Source organism: Aegilops tauschii, chromosome 6 (genome assembly GCF_002575655.3).
Source record: "Aegilops tauschii subsp. strangulata cultivar AL8/78 chromosome 6, Aet v6.0, whole genome shotgun sequence".
Taxonomy (NCBI): domain Eukaryota; kingdom Viridiplantae; phylum Streptophyta; class Magnoliopsida; order Poales; family Poaceae; genus Aegilops; species Aegilops tauschii.
The window spans coordinates 413286376-413304369 of record NC_053040.3 but is presented as its reverse complement, the minus strand read 5'-3'; the positions used below and the strand labels follow the sequence as shown (position 1 = coordinate 413304369).

General features: G+C 43.8%; 1 protein-coding gene and 1 long non-coding RNA gene across 4 annotated transcripts; one reads left to right on the top strand and one right to left on the bottom strand.

Moving 5' to 3' along the window:
- Nucleotides 1–1395: 1395 nt before the first annotated feature.
- Nucleotides 1396–6391, bottom strand: LOC109773836 (uncharacterized). 2 transcript variants are annotated; one of them, XR_002235449.4, is made up of 8 exons: nucleotides 5777–6391; nucleotides 5421–5563; nucleotides 5165–5287; nucleotides 4031–4135; nucleotides 3226–3844; nucleotides 3070–3151; nucleotides 2901–2982; nucleotides 1396–2777 (listed from the first exon to the last, which is right to left on the bottom strand). It is a non-coding gene; the product is annotated as an uncharacterized lncRNA (long non-coding RNA). The 2 variants fall into 2 exon arrangements; XR_002235448.4 differs by having other exon boundaries at nucleotides 3226–3832.
- Nucleotides 6392–6481: 90 nt separating this feature from the next.
- LOC109773835 (uncharacterized) lies at nucleotides 6482–17087 on the top strand. 2 transcript variants are annotated; one of them, XM_073502330.1, is made up of 6 exons: nucleotides 6482–6951; nucleotides 7122–7227; nucleotides 8305–8341; nucleotides 8570–8859; nucleotides 8981–9034; nucleotides 15900–17087. In XM_073502330.1, the coding sequence occupies exon 6, from the start codon at nucleotides 15906–15908 to the stop codon at nucleotides 16956–16958; it is 1053 nt and encodes a 350-aa protein (XP_073358431.1). In that variant the 5' UTR covers nucleotides 6482–6951; nucleotides 7122–7227; nucleotides 8305–8341; nucleotides 8570–8859; nucleotides 8981–9034; nucleotides 15900–15905; the 3' UTR covers nucleotides 16959–17087. The 2 variants fall into 2 exon arrangements, with proteins under 2 accessions (XP_073358431.1, XP_020188141.1); XM_020332552.4 differs by having other exon boundaries at nucleotides 6489–6951; nucleotides 7122–8341; nucleotides 8570–8653; nucleotides 8753–8859; nucleotides 15900–17057.
- Nucleotides 17088–17994: the final 907 nt, after the last annotated feature.

The following is a 17994-nucleotide window of genomic DNA, read 5'->3' as shown; positions in this document are numbered from 1 at the left end:
TGGGGTGGATTAAATCTCATACAAGTCAAAATCTCACTCAATCCCTTCCAAACCTCTCCAATCCCCTTCAGGAGAGGTTTAACCGAACAAGGCCTGAGCGAGTTTGTGCCGACGGCGATGCCGGGTCTCTCCCAACAGCAGTCGACCTCTACTTCATCTTCCCCATCCAACCAAAGATTTTCGGTTGATATGCCAGTGAAGTGTAAACCCTAACCCAGCGTCACGGTGGGAAGATCCCTTGCTGCAAGTCGTGCTCTGCTACCCAGCCGACGTGGTCTCCAGGCTATTTCTCTGTTACTAGTAAGCATGCACGTGCAACGCACGTCTCGACTAATACTATTTGTTTCAAGATTGATCACAATGTGAATCCTTCATTGAACAATTTGTTTCAAGATTGAAGCATGAAAGAAACAAAAAATAATCCGGATAAATTTAATAATATGTTTCCACCTAACCAATTTGAATACTCTCTTTTCTCAAGAAAACAATCTAAATACTATTTTGTATGGCATGAACCAAATTTAGAAGGCACACTTTCTAATTTTCCATTTATTTAGAAATAAACAAAAAGACATACTGGCATGGGCACAGCAAGGACGTCCACACAAGAGATAGTGGCGCCAAGAAGAGCCATCTCTGAAGCTACTTTCTATTGAAAATCCCACACACTACCCTGAATCTGTGGCATATTAGGAAGATCACGCTCGGTTCCAGCAGATACGGGATCTGATTGGAAGAAAAACTCCCAAGAGCGACCAAAATTTAGATAAAATTCCAAGAAGAAAACCAATTTTTTGTAGATCATGGGATTCAGTGGTGTTACTTGGGAGAAGGGGAGGGTGTCCAAGTGCAAGGTCTCCTGCTCCCGCAGAAATCTCCTGTCCTTCTCTGTTTAAGACAAATGACAGCCTCCCCTCTCAGAAGCAATTAGTTGAATTTTTGCGGGGCATCAAACAAACTGACCTGGAGGACATCCACTTTCAGATCGATGAGGGTGGAACCGAGCCCAGGAACAGCATACTAAGAAAACAATCATGGTCATGCAGCAACCTAAGACGGTGGCAGTATTATCGATTTCAAGTTGCACTTGTACATGTGCCACATGATGTTTAAGGTATGAACTCCCTGCACTTTGGCAAACTAAATGACACACTGACCAATGATCGATGTTGGACGTCGCGCCGTTTTGGGCAACAGTATCACCTCATTTAACAAACAGTGACTGTCATGGCATGAGATGGCATAAACATTACACATGTAGTGGAGCTAGCTTAACAAAATAAAGCCAATTCTTTGTCTTTCGTATTCTTTAAGCTACACCTTTTCACGAAATTATAGTACTATCTAACAAACCATGTTGAATTCAAATACAAGTTTGGGACTGGGTCAATCATATAAACCATTAACATAGTACATATATTTCTTCCAAGACAAGATAAATGATTAACTACTTGGCTCCTCTGTTGTACCCACTTCATATTACAAAAAGAGATCTCTTACAAAAATAACACCAATAAACTATTTAACTTATGAGAGAAAACAAACAACACATGAAAACAACAAATCAACAGCCGATGAGAAAGTCTCCTAAAAACCACAATACGCTTTCAATTTTTCTTTTCTAAGGGGGGTTACAAAATCTGTAGGGATGCCGAGTCGCTTCTCCTCTTGTTTCTCTTCTGTACTCTCCTAGTGCAGCACCATGCAGGATGCAAACTGATTGGTAACGGCTGGATTGCAGTGGAGAGGGTGCCGACAGTCTATTTCTCAAATCCAATGGGATAGAGTTTTATAGAAATACAACAATAAGATTCCATGCCATGGCAGGAAGCAGTCAATGTCGCAAAAATTTCTTGTCGTTCTTTCCAGTTTTAGTGGCTGCGAAAAGCATAATATGACCATGACTAAAAGATCTTTCAATAGGAAAATGGAGTAATGAACCACACGGAGATATTAAGGAAAGGAACTATGCGATGATGATGTACCTCTTGAGACAGCACTGCAATATCTAAATGTTTGGTGGACATTCAGGTTATCTAAGACAATTTTCTCAGCAATGATATAAATGAATGGATTAGATACACTTGTTTCCTGAATCTACCTTGCCGACTAAATGAACCTACATTTCTGTAACCTTAAAGGAATATAGAGCAAAGCACAACCACTAACTTAACAGTTGCCCAAGAATAAGGAGGGATAAACCGGAATAGAGAATTGGGAATCAACCTAACTGGGAGATGGTAACAAAAGGGATAGATGGAAGTAGTGGAGACAGTGCTAGTCAACATACCATTTCCAAAAAAAAGTGCTAGTCAACACTTGATGCATAAAATAGAACATGGTAGAACAACATCTGTATCATGAATGTAATCCAAAATTTATATTTTATAAAGATATGCCCAACTCCTCAATAGTTGGTTAATCATTAGGATAAAATGCTAGAAGTCTTTATAAGATATTAAAAGCGGAATGAACCACATCTACCAGAAAAAAGGCTTTCATATCAACACCTTTGGAGAAAGCGCAACCTAATACTCCATGTATAAGTAATCAAACAATTATCATGCAAAAAGCTAAACAAACCCAACAAGGGGATAATATAGATCATCATGAGCGGCCGATGTAGAAGTGTGTATGGCGATGAGCGAATGAGAGGTTCCTAGTGGTGCAGGACATCGCGAGAGGACCTGAAGACAGAGCATGTGAAAACAACGACCGACACTATCCTAACCCACCACCAGTAGTACTCCTTAACTCCAGCACCACCAAGCTCCTCCCTGATTTTGGTAATGGAACCATGTATGTAAAGGATATACGATAATTAAAAGAAGACAAACTCGATAATTCAAGGCTAAAAAGGGATAGTCTGAAGTCAATAGTTTGTACTTAATTTGTAATACCTTCTAAACTGCATAATTTGAATGGAAACATTAGCTTTTGTTTTGGCATACCACTTCGTAACATCTTTCTTGGACCAGGACCCTTTTCCAAACAATCAGAAAAAAAAGATCAGAAATGGATATATACATTTTTATGAAAAAAAATAGATAATTATCTGTGCTGCCTTACCAGGCTGGAATCTCATCTCTCACTATCTTAGTACTTCCTCATTCATCTCCATTCTCCAGGGATGCCTCATGCATCTTCAATCCTAATACACAAACTTTAGGGCTATCAAATCCAAGAATTTACAGAACTAAGAGATGAGCTATTGCAGAAACTAACCAGGCCCGTTAGTCATTGCAAATTGTCAAGTGAAGAATCTCCAAACCAATATACGATAACCACAGGTCCACGACCTCCTAGAATTCCCTGAAGAAATGGACAGAATCAGGATGAACACTTGGACCGCTAGTACCTAAATTTTTTTAGATAAAAAAGGAACATCTATTATAAAAATACTTAACAAAATAAAATCACTGGGAGGAACCAGCACTGTCGGGGCCGCAAATCAATGGAAAAGATGAAGATAGAAAGGCCACCTAGCAGCGAACTACAACTACTGGCGGTGCTATTGCCATAGTAGGGGGAAGTACACAGAAGGACGGGGTAGATCATATATGTGTGTGTGAGTGTAGGTAGCAAGTCGTAGGCGATGAACTCCATGGTGGCGTTGCGTCAAAACAAAGAATGGGAAAAACAAAAAATAATCCTGAACCAATAACTTGCATTGAGATTAAGTAATACTACGTAAGAACTCGTAGTCTTATCTGAGAGGTTGCGCTTGTTGCCGGCCATATAATGCCTCACCCGCATAGCTGCGTTGGCACGCACATCAGCAATGTGTGCAGAGCAACTGCAAACTGAACCTTGGTAGCAAACCCAAAGTGATCTGCATATATAACTACAAGGAAGTCATCCCTTTGAATTATAAATATGGACCATCATGATATGCTGATATACATGAGTTTATTTGCTTCGCTCTAGCCCCTGTAGAAATCTGTTGACTACTTGTAATAAGAAATCTAATGGTTCCAATAAACTATTTTCTTTGTATCTTTTTTTACTACGCCTAGAAAATCCAACTTACGGTCATGGCCCGCATATCTTGGTCTGTAGGACATGGGTGTCCCTCCCGTTCAGGTGATTGGCCAACACCACGATTCGGAGCATAGATGTGTGAATGAATGATTCTCTGCACAAACATGACAAGAAAAAGAGTTATGCATTTGTCTGCAAAGGCAGTAAAATTAAGAAATGGTATCCAAATAGTATCACTATCCCCTTCAATTAGTTTCGACTCCTAAGAGATGAAAAGCCTGAAACATTAGCAAATTGTTGTGTCAAAGAGGAAGCTAATGTGACATTAATAGACTGAAATGAGTTAATTGCAGCATCAGATATACTCGACACTTTGACAGAGCACCTAAATTTCTCAAAGTCTAAGTAAGACTTCGAGGGGAAGGAGGGAACAACATTAGTAACACTGTTAAAACATGAAATTATGCAAGCAGTAGCCTGCAAAAAACAGTCCTTCAAATTTGAGTCACCCAACATGTATATAAAGAATATATTATTAGGAAATTCTATAACAAATGCATAATATGTGAGCACATGGTACTCTGATTCTGTGAGTTACCTTTTGAAATTTCAATGCTAGAAGGACTTGTCTGTTTATGCTACAAATGCATGCCGGGGGTCAGCTCTAGATAATGATATATGGGCCCATCCAACTGGTTTTGGAAGGTCCACAGTTTAAATTTCATGGAATCATGAGAAAATTATGGTTCAGACTCAAAGTGCAGGCCGAACAACAAGAGCGGACTGAACGGTAAAAGTCATGGTGCAAGAAAATAGCAGCACAAATCAAGTTTCAGATTAGTTAGTTCAGCAGAGTTGTACGCCATTTCTGCCAAGGCAAACTAAGCCAAACTGCTCATGGGAAATATTTCTGAAAGCTACAGCCACAGAGAAGTGCTCTTAGTCTCGCCATCTGAGTGCAGTTTAGAAGTCAGAATTCAGATGTACATGCCTGCTCTTACTTGAAAACCGCTGCTATGCTGTTGCAGTTAGCAACAACTTCTTCTAAGTGGCCTGACACCCTCACCATCGAGCACAGCACATAACTTAAATTCAGAGACATGTGTGCTCTCGCTGGGCATCTTGCATCAGACAATCAACACGTAAAATTCACGAGCCTCTGAACACTCTTGAAGGGAGTTACCTTGAGATTGTGGAACCCGTCGCCCGCCCCAATGGAGATCTTGCTCGGTGTGTAGCTCTTGTCCAACTTGAAATCCACGTAGATCACAACAAGCTGAATGCCCCCAGCAACAAACCCTGGGCCCTAAGTAATAGTATATTTTGACATACATCACATCAGCACACGCACACACGCATAAACCTATATATACTCGTTTCTTTTATGACAAAAATAATGGGTGTACTGCACACTGCGTCGTGCCTATGTAATTCTGTACCTCCAATCCGCCAATGCGCTACACTGTCATCGGAATGTCTCTGTTGTTCAAAGAGATTGACAGATCAAATCCCCCGCTGCAAACTGACCCACTTCTTCTGCTATTTGTCAACCTCTGCAGCGACAATAACGACCATGTCCCTCCTGAGAGCATCAATGGAGCATGAGAGTTGGCAATGGAAGATATGCATAGAAAATTGATCAATGGAAGATATGCATAAAGGAAACATGCCAGGATAACCTAATGCAAATGATTCAACGTTTTGGCGAATCAAGAGTTTTCTGATATATGTGAGATTGAGAAAAGAGACAACAGAAAGAAGAGATTGAGAGGGAGAGAGATGTCAGGGAAGAGACCTCTATGGAGGAGACAAGAGGACGTCGCCGGCAGCTGGGAGGACACTGCTGCTCCGCGCGCCTCGCATGCGTGTCCTCGTTCGCTGGCGGCCGATTGCCCCGCGTCCACCCACGTACCCGGTAGCGGCGACCTGGCAGAGGCCGGAGCAATCTCCTGCCGGGCAGGCATGGCGATGCGAGTGAGTTGAGGGGTGCGGCGGCGAGGCAAGGGGCGAGCAGCGGCCAGTGCAGATCTCGAACTGGCAGAGGAATCCGCGGGCACACGCATGGCTGGTTCGCCGGCGGTAACCCCGCGTGCGTTCACGTCCACGTCCCCGACGGCGGCGTGCAGGCACCGGAGAGGCAAGGGGCCGCGAGCAGCGGCACGAGGCAAGGTGCGAGCAGCGGAGACGGAGGCCAAGTGGAGCGGGCGGTGGTGGGCGATTGGACCGGCGGGGGACTGGAGGAGCGGGCCGAGGTCGTGGCAGTTTTTGTTTTACAGGATGAGCGGGCGGAGGTTGCGGTGCGGGCGTGCCGAGCAGTTTTTCTGTAGGAAGGGGCGGTGGACGTGACGGCGTGCGACCTGCCCTGCCATCCCCCCACACACACGTAGGCACTTTACGTCAAATCTCGGCCGGTCAGTCGTGGCAGATTCATTCTCCCTTTTTTCCAGTCATGGGGAATCGGTGCCCTCTTAGCCCGGCCCACCCGCAGCCCGTGCGGTCCGCTCTTTACGCGACGTGACGACGCGCATCGCGTTTTGCGGCTAGGTTTGTTATTTTTCGTCCTCGCCTTATCCCTTGGCCGCTCCCTCTCCCTCTCTCTCTTCCCCTGGTTTCTGGATCTCGCCATGGAACCCCCCTCCTCGACGGATCTCGCCGGCGGACGACCGACCGCCCTGGCGCAGGTGGTGTCTCGCCCTGCCAGTCTGCCATGCGCCGGGCGCCGGCACCTGTTCCTTCCACCGGCGGACTGTGAACGCGCCGTGCCAACATGCATGGCGGAGCACGTACCCTACTGGTGAAGAGGGAGACGCTGCTCGCCGAGCGGCGTGCCTCGGCACACCAGACACGAGTCTCGCCCGTTGCCGGCCCTGACCGGCGGCTTACACCTCCAGCTCTCCCGTACCTACGGTCAACCGAAGCCGAGACCAAGGCGCGTTGATCTCAATCTTCCTGTTCGTTTTCAATCCGAAGGTATATATGTTTTTTCCAAGTCTGCTTTGAGATTTTAGGGCTGTTGGCTAACCATATACGTAGAAATTTCGGTCACAGCGCCCTGATCTGTTGTTAATCTCACGAGCCTTTGTTCAACTGTCGACACATAGTCCTGATCCGTTGCAGTCTTTCTTCCTCTCTCCTTTCAGGTGCAGGTTTCTTCATGGATTGCCAGTTCGCCGCGTTTGATTTTGCGTGTCAGACGAGAGAAAGAATAGAAAATAGGAAAATAAAACTCGGTTCTACTACTGAACCGTAAGTTCAGTTTATTTTGTTCGAAAAGAAAGTGTTTGGTCTATTTTACTCCCTCCGTCCCATAATATAAGAACGTTGTTGACACAACACTAGTGTCAAAAACGTTTTTATATTATGGTGCGGAGGGAGTACTTGTCAAGGATCGTCATATGTCTTTCGTTACTTGATTTCCTTCACTACTTCCTTTCGTTACTTATATTATGGTTTTCTAAGTTACTCGTTTTTTTTGTAAGTTCAATCTTTCAATTCCTTTTTGATTAAACTGTATCCTTTTTTTTATGTTATGGCTGATGTTTAGCAGGATTAAGAATTCGTTCACGCCCCACGAATCCTTGTTCGAATGTAGACATAAAGGTCATTGCGAGGTCTGTCCATTGGATTACCAGTTCCTCGTTCGATCGTTTTGATCCCATGATGTTCGAGGTTGTTTCATTTGTGAAAAATCACTGGCGAGACCCTAAGAACCATTTTGATTTTAAGTTCAGTTTATTTTGTCCATTCCAAAAATAAGTATTCGGTTTATTTTACTTGTAAGGAATCGAGTTTATTTTTACTTGTCAAGGTCCGTTATTGAAATTTCATGGCTGATTTGTTGTTACAATCTTTCTTCTTCTTTTTCAATTAAATAAACCATATCATTTATTTTCTTTTTTAAAATGTTTTTAGATGTTATGTCTACTGCTTAACAGGATTAAGAATTAGTTCATGCCTCATGAATCCTTTTTCGAGAGTGGACATAAAGGTCACTGCAAGGTCTGTCCATTGGATTACCAGTTCATCGCTCAATCGTTTAGATCCCAATGATGTTCGAGGCTGTTTCTTTATAAAAAATGTTGGAGAGACCCTTAGAAGAATATTGATTGGAAGTTTAGTTTATTTTGTCCCTTCTAAAAGAAAAGGCATTCCGTTTATTTTACTCGTCAGGAATTGAGTTTATTTTTACTTGTCAATGTCCGTTATTGAAATTTCATGGCTGTTTAAATTACAATCGTTCTGCTTCTTTTTTTTATTATTAAACTGTAATAATTTATTTTCTTTTTTTAATGTTTTTTGGATGTTATGTCTGCTGCTTAACAGGATCAAAGTTCATGTGGACGTAAAAGGTCAGTAGGAGGTATGTCCATTGGATTACCAAGTTCCTCGTTTGATCGTTTAGATCCCTTGATGTTTGAGATTGATCATCTTAAAACGATTCTCTGGAAGCCTGTTGAGTGTGCACTACTTTTTGTTTGTTTACCATTTGTATTTTGAAGAACCGTCTTCATAAGTTTCTATTTTCATTTCTCAATATTCTGCACTCTTATTCCCTAGACCCTATGTTTACACAAATCTTCCTTTGCAGATTTGATTCAGTAGAAGTGTCGTCAGATGGTTCTTCCGACAAGTCCAGACTGGAGTAGTCAGTATCAGGACTACTAGTATTTTGGTAATGGAGCTATCTATCTTCTTTCTTTGCAGTCTTGTGTTGTTTTCCCTCTCTCGGGATCCAAAAAGGCATCCATGAAGATGCTTGCTTGTACACTAGCTAGGAGTAGTCATGCATTGTAGGCGTGCAATGCTCTGTCTGTCTCAACCTGCCAAAGGTTCTCTTCTGATGGATGAACTCATCAACACGACAGCACTTTATAATCGGTAAAATTCTCAAATCTGCCAATATACAGTATTATTTTTTTCTGACGAAAACACCATATTGATTTGTTGGGAACTCTGTTGTTGTCCTCTCTTATTTAACAAATCTTTTGGTTATGGTTAGGTGGATTTGTGTGTGGTTTGACCAGTCTCGTTCCCTCCCGCCCGTATATCATTGGTACAATCTACAATCTCGTTCATTCACTCTTATTGTTTTCTGAACTTAAACATTTTTGCGTTTCATTTCAACTTGCTTTTGTTTTTCACTTGTCATGATGCTTTTAGGCAACTAGAGAGCCACGTTTGCCACTTCAGAACCAATGATTTGCTTGCAAAACCCTCTTATATTTTTGGAGCAGAGGAAGTAATTATTTATTCAGGTTTAGCTTATGAATTAGCTAGTTGCACGCATATGCATGCTCGCTTTCTGGCTTGGGGTAGGTGGGCTGTTTTAGGGAATGGTAGCATGTTCGTTCGTGACTGTAGTTACGTGATTGGCAAGGGCAAAGGAGTAGTTTACTTAAAAGAAAGTCAAAGGGAGAAACGAAATTTTCAAGTAGACGCGTCCAAGTACATGATATTAGACAGGTCAGCCCACTAAAAATTTCTAGACTTATCTAATCCTGCTCCAGGATCTCAAAAAAGGAAGATCTCAATCTTTTAGAACCTCGTATATATTTTGTGGTGAGCAGCAGACCCAACTGGGCAAGCTGAGCCTAGACCCAATGCAGGATATCAAACACAACTATAAGCAAGACCCAGATACAGTATAGGAAGCTTAAGCTTCATCAGGAAATAGACCACAACACTAAAGATAACAAACAACAAAGAATTAAAAGGCATATTTGGGTAACATCTTTGAAGAACCAAAATTGTATAATGCATAGGTAACAAAAATCACGGAGCTATCAATGTTGCATGGTTCAGAACGTTTCATGTCTGAGTGTAGCCATATGCAAAGGAAAACAAAACGGCGGTACGGCATTGTATTGTGTTTATTACAACAAATCAGTGCCTGTTAGTCGACAAGCACAATGATTTTGGTAATAATTGACTTTGGAGCACTTGGTTGATGCCGACCATATTATTCCTTGCTTCAGAGTCTGCAAATGGAAAACAGATTCTATGAGAAGTTTTACAAGCTTTCCCCAGTTACCAGTAATACTTGAAAAACTGAAAGCTGCTGCTAGTCTAATTTCATGCAAAACAGTTTTCAACACTAATCTTTTATGCCTTTTGTTTAATATAAATTAGGCTATCCTAACAATACCCTGAGCATCTGCATGTTGTGCAAAACAAAGATATAAAAGTCATGTTATGAATTAGAATTACTATAAATCAGTTAGTGAAGTCATCCTCAGATATCCAGTTTAATGTAATATCAACTCTGATTGAAAAATATTGTCCAGTATAATCTCTCTAGATAGTTGCATCTATTATCATTATACTTGCTGGCTATGTCCAAAACAGTACTCATATTTAGAAACTGCTTCAATATGTACTTGAAAATACGTTGTATATGATCCTGATACTTGGGAGAGAAGTCCTGAGCTCCGTCGCCGTGTACGTAGGGTCAAGTTTCTCTCTCTCCGTCTGTACTGACCCCACTGTCAGTGGGTGGGAGAAACTCCATCTGTGCGGGGCCCAATTGTCAGCGAGCGCGATAGATTAAAATGCTGAGTGCCGTGGGAGTTTGAACCGTGACTGGACGAGTTCGCTGGTGTGACGCATCACGCATGCACGTGCTAACCATCTGAACCGATGCTACTTCTTGGAAGATATTGAGGGTTCTACTTATCAAAGAATTGCCTCGTGGGCCTTCGTGCATTTCTGTGTATTACTTCAGGGTTGAAAGCTTAAACACACAGTACTGAATAATTCATTGACCAGAAGGTGCAATATATACATTATACACCAATTGGTGAGAAACCATATGTAGATCTTTTCTAGAATATGTAGAATTTATAGAAATAAGGAATATAAATTCTAAAACGAGTACATCATTATGTAGTGCTACAGTAAAGAGCAAATGCTTAATGATGTGCTCCACCCGATCCATATTAATTCTCTCAAACTAATATTGTTCGGAGGAAGTACTTGAATTCACCATTAGAGGAGAGAAATGCACATGGTTCATATTTGAAATATATTCAATCAACTAAAAGGAAGTCGAGTTATACTTGACGCAATAATCAAACAAGAGGTTAATTTATTACTCTGAACATTTAGAATAGCAAACTAGCACGAGAAAATCTACCAAAAATTAGTCCAGCCACACAATGAAAATAAATATGAACGTGAAGAAATAGTCGAAAGTGTGCCTTCACTGAAACAATGAAATATATCTTACCTAGAACACATTTAGAAAAAGTTTTTTTCATATGTGACCATTATTCTGAGTTTCTGACATCTAAGTAAAGACTTTTCATGTATGAGATAAAATGTGGTTTCTGACATCTAAGTAAAGACTTTACATGCATGAGATAAAATGTGACAAGCTAAAGTAATTAGTCCAACAAAATGAAAGAACATACACTAATATGCAAGAAATTTCTTTGTCTGTTTATCCCAATCTAAAAGTAATGTGCATCTGTTTAGTACCACCTACAAACATTAGCTAGGTTGGCTAACACACTCGTCCTGTAACCTGAGGTCGCAAGTTAGAAACTGTGCCAACCATTTTTAACTTCTTCTACCCGCCATTTCTTTCGGCAACCCATGACAGGTAGGTCCCACTCAGACGGAGATAGAGTGATGAGCGTGCTATACAAAATACGTACGCGGTGATGGGACTCAGGACTGTTCTTCCAAGTATCAGGATCGTACTAAAGCACTTTGTAAGTACGAGGACTTTTTTAGACCTAGGCATCAAGTATTCAGTGATCAAGATAACATGAGTTAGTCTGGATCCTAAATCTTACTTAAATTAAATCTAACATGCATCATAAATAAATTCCCAACTGGAGACTTTAGGGAGTATCATACACAAAATGGAGACTAATTCTGTACATATGTATAGGGCAGTTTACTATTAATTTAGACTCAACGAAACATTCGTTAATTTCCTAATTGATGATGGTAGCATTTGATAGCATTAATCTGATTTAAGATTTTCCATGCAAGTGAATCATCTACCAGGACTTCAATTATACCTTGGTTTACTCTTTCATTCGCGGATATCCGACCTTGCACCAGCCACTCGATAGGCCTGTTCTGGTCTTCTTTGATTTCTTTAATGTTTCAGTATCCTTAGCCTGCTGGATCTTTACTACACGGAAATGAGCTTCATCTGCCATTCTGTCCAATTACCCAATAGTTTAGTGTCATCTCTGTTGTTACACATGCAGCTACATCAAGATAAATGTGACGATTCTGAAATTGACACTTACATGTGTTCATCAATGTGCTTTGGATACTTGCTAATCCTTATGTCCTACTATACATTCTTTGTATGGACATTGGATGGTCATTTCGGTGTCTTCTAGATGCGCCTCCTCGTTGTTTCTGCAGAAAAGAAGATTTTGTAATCTCAGTCAGGAACCAGGGAAAATTCAGGTTTATTGTCAAACCATGAGTTCACATGAAGGCAACAACGCCTCCAAACTAACTGGAGAGAACATTATTTTTACAGATAATCTTGCGGCGTCACAGATCTACAAGGAAAGCTTTTGGTTCTAACTGAAATAGGGGATTAGTTCAGACAAACAAAGCTGCTCTCAGAAGAATAAAGGCCAGCGCTTGAACTGTTCTGCACATGCTATTTCACAAGAATATGACAACGCTTGCAGTAAAGAGTCCTTCGTTACCTACATGCTACTATTTCACAAGCATATGGCAGCGCTGTTGCTGCACATGCTACTTCACAAGCTGGATGCTTCTGTGCAATTACTGAGACTAAGGTTCCGAGACAACTGAACCTGGCGACGACTCTAACCATCCACACACAACGCCAGGATTTCAAATCTACGCGGCACTAACCAATGAGCCCTGGCGTCCTGGCGACATGGAGGCATCTGGTTGCTCCAAAAAAGGAAACTGTAAAGATTCCGATAAGCTTCGGTTTCTTACCGATGAGTTTTCGAGTGAGTGGCATAACGACGGAAGGCAATCCAAGCCTTGCATTTCTTACAGTACACCGGTGGCCTGCGGACTTTGCAGATGCTATCCCAAAATTTTGCAAACCCGTCGGGGATATTGGACCACTTGGCCAGCGCAGACCCGATCTCCCCGGCGGCCATAAAGGCTGCCATTGCGGGGGCCATCTGCGCCGGTTCTTCTTTGGATTGTCGGGAGAGAAGGGACGGTAGGTTCGTCGGCGGCGTGCAGGACGAGTGGAGGAGGATACTCGCGTGCCCCTTAGGTTAAAACTCACCCTCTGCGTTGGTTGTATGGGCCAGGCCTTATCTGTTTTGGACGTGATGGTTCGACTTTCATGGTTTGTTTGGGCGCGAGAGCTGTCTTTCGCATTAAGTGATAGGGCAGCAGCTGATTTTTCTTGTCTCCTGTAGCAACTGGGCAAGCCCAATTTACTTTAATTAATATTTTTAATACATTCAAATTTTTTCATCATTTTTTAATACATAGTCAACATTTTTGTCTATACACATTTAACATTTCCCAAATGCTTGATTAACATTTTTCAAATATTTGTTCAACATCTTTTCAAATGCGTGATTAAGATTTTTATATACATGATTAAAAAGATCGTAATTTTTTTAATCGGAATATCTACCTAGCACAGCGCAGCGGATCATTTTGACAAAACTGCCGAATGACTTGGCTGCCCTTTGATCCCGATCGCTTGATCCACACGGAGTTCGAGGCCCTCCTCCATCCCCGCTCGATTCGTGTGGGAAACCCAGTTGCGCCCTTTCTTCGTCCTCTCTCTCGACTTCCTCCCCAATCCCAAACCAGCAGCCACTGCCTACGCCGGCGACCTCGCCGCCTTGCGTCGTCCTCCGTCGTTGCCCCTAGCATCTCCCCTCCCCCACCCTATCACCCTATATGAGGCCCCAAGTCGAGCAGCCAAGTCAGCTGACGGCTAGATCCACCACGGTCGCCGTGATATGTGTTAAAAATAATTCTGTAATTAGGGGAAAATCTCCCCTTGCCCAAACCGTCGTTGCGGTTTGTCCCGCAACCGACGTCTCCCTTCGATCTCCTGGAACCGACGCCTCCTCGAGGGATCGTCGTGTCTCTTCGGGACATATAAAAGGGGGCCTATAACCATCGATCATTCTGATTCAAAACACGTTATCATGCACGTAGAACAACTAGCGAGAGCGAAAGGCAACAGAGAAAGGAGAAGAGAGGAAGTACTCGCCGCCGGTGAGATGACAGGCCTTGTCTCCTTCTTCCTTCGTCTGATCCGCGAGGACGGTCGCCGCTACCGCCTCCTGGAGTTGGTGGCCACCGCCGTTTCCGTCGCCGGATGCAAGCCATCCGTCGATTCGGCCGCGGCGCCGCTGGACGTGGCGCTCCTGGCCGCCACCGCGTCGCTGGACGAGGTGCTCCTGGCCGCCACCGCGCCGCTGGACGCGCTCCCCTGCTCCCCTCGCCCCTGGACGCAACCACGATGGTGCTCCCTACGCCCGTGGCCAGGCGCCCATGGGGTTCGACCCCTGGCTAGTGGCCGGCCCAAGCGCCTCCATGGTGCACAGGGCTGCAGCCGCGCCTGCACCGCCTCCTGGATCTCCGCCTCCACCACCTCCTCCGCCGGCCGCGTGGCTCGCGCCGTCGACGCCAACGCCCGCAGCCGAGGCCGCCGGCCCGCCCGGATACTGCCCTGTGCCGATGCGCGCCGTCGTGAACGAGGAGGAGGCGCGGAGACCGGTGCCTCCGGAGTGGTCCGCCTTGGAGCCGGCATGGAGGGCACTGACGCCACCGCCACGCCTCAGCAGGAGACGGCTGCGGGCTCGAGCAGCCGAGCCGCACGGCGCTTCGGGCGTCTCTTCTGGCGCGCCGTCGCCGCCATCGACCGTCGCCCCAGCCGCCGCCCCGGTTCGTGGGCTCCGGCGAGCCTCGGACTCACCAGCGCCGCACCAGGAACTGCTCGCCCGGATCACATCGTTGTCGACTCTTCCTCGGACGAGGAGGGGTTGTCGGTGCTACGCCGGTGACCACCGGAATCGCAAGGGCCTGCGGCGACCACTCCTCCCGCCGGCGCCGCCGCGTGATAGTGGGGATCGAGCAGAGGTGGTGGTGCGGGGCTCGGATACTCTGACCCTTATCCGATCCGCCTGCTCCCCCCCTGTCTTGTGCGGTGCGGCGGCGAGTGGGCCGGCCAAAGGCCGGGCAGGCCCAGGCCCAGGCGCCCGAGGCGGCTGTTTCCTCTCCTGTGCGGTGCTGTGGCGGGTGGGCCGGCCAGAAGTGTGGAATTTTTTCTCTCTCTGTTTTCTTAACATTAGTACTAATTATTGTATTTGTGCAATTTTAGTCTATGTTTAGTACGGTTTAGTACTTAGATTGACTACTACTTACATTTTAGTCCTGTTCTAGATTTATTCTATGTTAGGACTTGTGTAATTATTAGTAGGTGTGTTTATATTATGTAATGGATTGATAATATAAATAAAATACCGGATTCCATCTGGGAAGAATGACATGTCCCATGTGTTTACCACATCTCATTTTTATCGAACATGTCTTTGCGATTGAGATCTTCTCTCGCATATCAAACTTGCAAATTTTTGAATGTTTCTCCCTCATCTTATTTGGAATCACAAGGTAAAGAGTTGTGATCTACTGCTTATTTGCAGACTATCCTCTCTTACTGTGAGGTCTACGCTTTGTCATTCTCGACAAACGATTACCTCCAACGTGTATTCCTTATATCTGAATTGTAGCATACACAAGGTAATGGCGATGTAGCCTATTACTGTGAGATCTAAGTGATCTTCAAAGTGTTATGTTCACACAATTGAGGTTGAGAATTTTTTTTCAAGTTTACACTTGAGTATCAAATTTTTGCATTCTTATTACACAACCATGATGGTTTTTAATTTACCACTCGTAAATTAATTATCTCTGGTTCTCCCATGTAGGCGAAGATGACTGCCAAAGAGTTTGAGGAGCTTGCCCTCAATGGCCACAATTACCCTACATGGGCTATGGACATCAAGATCAGTCTTGCGTCCCGTGGGATAGCGCGTGCAATACAACCCCCGGAGACTCCTCTCCCGGCTGGGGCTACGCCGCTGACAGAACAGCAGAACTATGCTGCCTTATTCATCATTAGGCACCATATTCATCCAGATCTCAAGTCTGAGTATTTACTGGAGGAATCTCCTAGTACTCTATTTCTGGCCCTCAAAACGAGGTATGAACAGCAGAAGGCAGTAGTCCTGCCAGAAGCACTCCATGATTGGACTCATCTCTGTCTTCAGGATTTCAAGTCCATCGGTGAGTACAATCATGCTGTTCATAAGATATGTTCCAAACTGCGCTTTTGTGAGAAGGAACCTACTGAGGGGGAGAAGATAGAGAAAACTTTGTCTACTATGCTCCCTTCAGATAGGATCCTCCAACAACAATACTATGCTCGTAACTACACTGTCTATTCCGAGCTTATTCACATGTTACTTCAGGCTGAAAAGCATGATGAGCTACTTGCTAAGAATGGCTCTCAGCGCCCAGTTGGGGCACAACCTTTACCTGAAGTCCATCTGAATGTTGCAAATAGACAAAAGTTTAATGGTACCCCTCGGGGTAAACAATCCAATTTTGAGCATAAGCGAAAGCGCAATGGGAACAGGAGATCTAGATACCCAGGCAAGGGAAAAGGCACTTCAAAGCCCAGGCTTGATAAATCTAAGCTTTGCAACAAGTGTGGATGCTCCACGCATTCTACTGAAAAGTGCACAATGCCCAAGCATCTGGTTATGCTGTACCAGCAATCTCAGGGACGCAATGCACCTCAAGGGAAAAGGTTTGAAGCCAACTTCAACCTTCATCCGGATAGCGCAAAAGGAGCTGGTAGTTCGCACGATGTTCCTCCTGGACCGAGCAACGCCGTGGTTCCTTATCTGCCTGAGGCTACTGCTGAAATGGAGAACACGTTGATTGAGTACACCGCAAACAACGTGTTTGGCGACTTCGACTAGTCCCTCAATCTCCTAGTGATCTACTTAATTATGTCCATTTGTGATGATTGTAATAAGAACATAAGTTTGCTGTTGTCTTTATATTGTATTGTATCAGCACATTTGATATAATAAAGATTGTATTCTATATATTACTATGAGGTTTTCTTATTGAAAATTCTTTGTTTTATATAGTTTTCTACGGGGACAATCCGATGGAAGAGGAATTATGCCTTGTGGACAGTGGTGCCACAAACTCCATACTGAGGGAGATGAAATATTTCCAAACTCTGAAAAAGACGAATGGAGATATTCTAACTATCGCTGGACGCGATACTGTGATTGTTGGTACTGGACGTGCCATATTCACCCTCCCAAGTGGTACATATGTGACAATTGAGGATGCTTTACTATATCCCGATTCTGCACGTACCCTGATCAGTTATCGAGATATCCATAAAAATGGTTTTCATATTGAAACCCATGAAGACAACAAAGAGGAGTATCTACTCTTTACTAAAGATGACGGATATGGCAAAAAGGTACATGAGAAAATTCCTTCTCTATCGTCTGGTTTGTACTATACGTACATCAAACCCGTGGAACATGTTGCATACAAAGTAATTTTTCAGAATGTTAACGCATTCCAAACCTGGCATGATCGCCTAGGCCATCCTGGAATAGGGATGATGAGAAAAATTACTAGCAATTCCATTGGTCATAATTTGCTTGAGTCAAAATTTCCTCAATCTTCTGATTTTGTGTGCACATCTTGTGCCACGGGAAAGCTAATTTTGAGGCCCTCACACCTCAAAATACAAGCTGAACCACTTCAGTTCCTTGAACGTATTCAAGGAGACATTTGTGGTCCCATTCAGCCATTATCTGGACCTTTCCGGTATTTCATGGTTCTGATTGACGCATCTACACGATGGTCACATGTGTGTCTTCTATCCACACGAAACCATGCATTTGCCAAGATAATGAGGCAAGTCATTAAGTTGCAAGCCCATTATCCTGAAAGTCGAATTAAATCAATTCGAATGGACAATGCTGC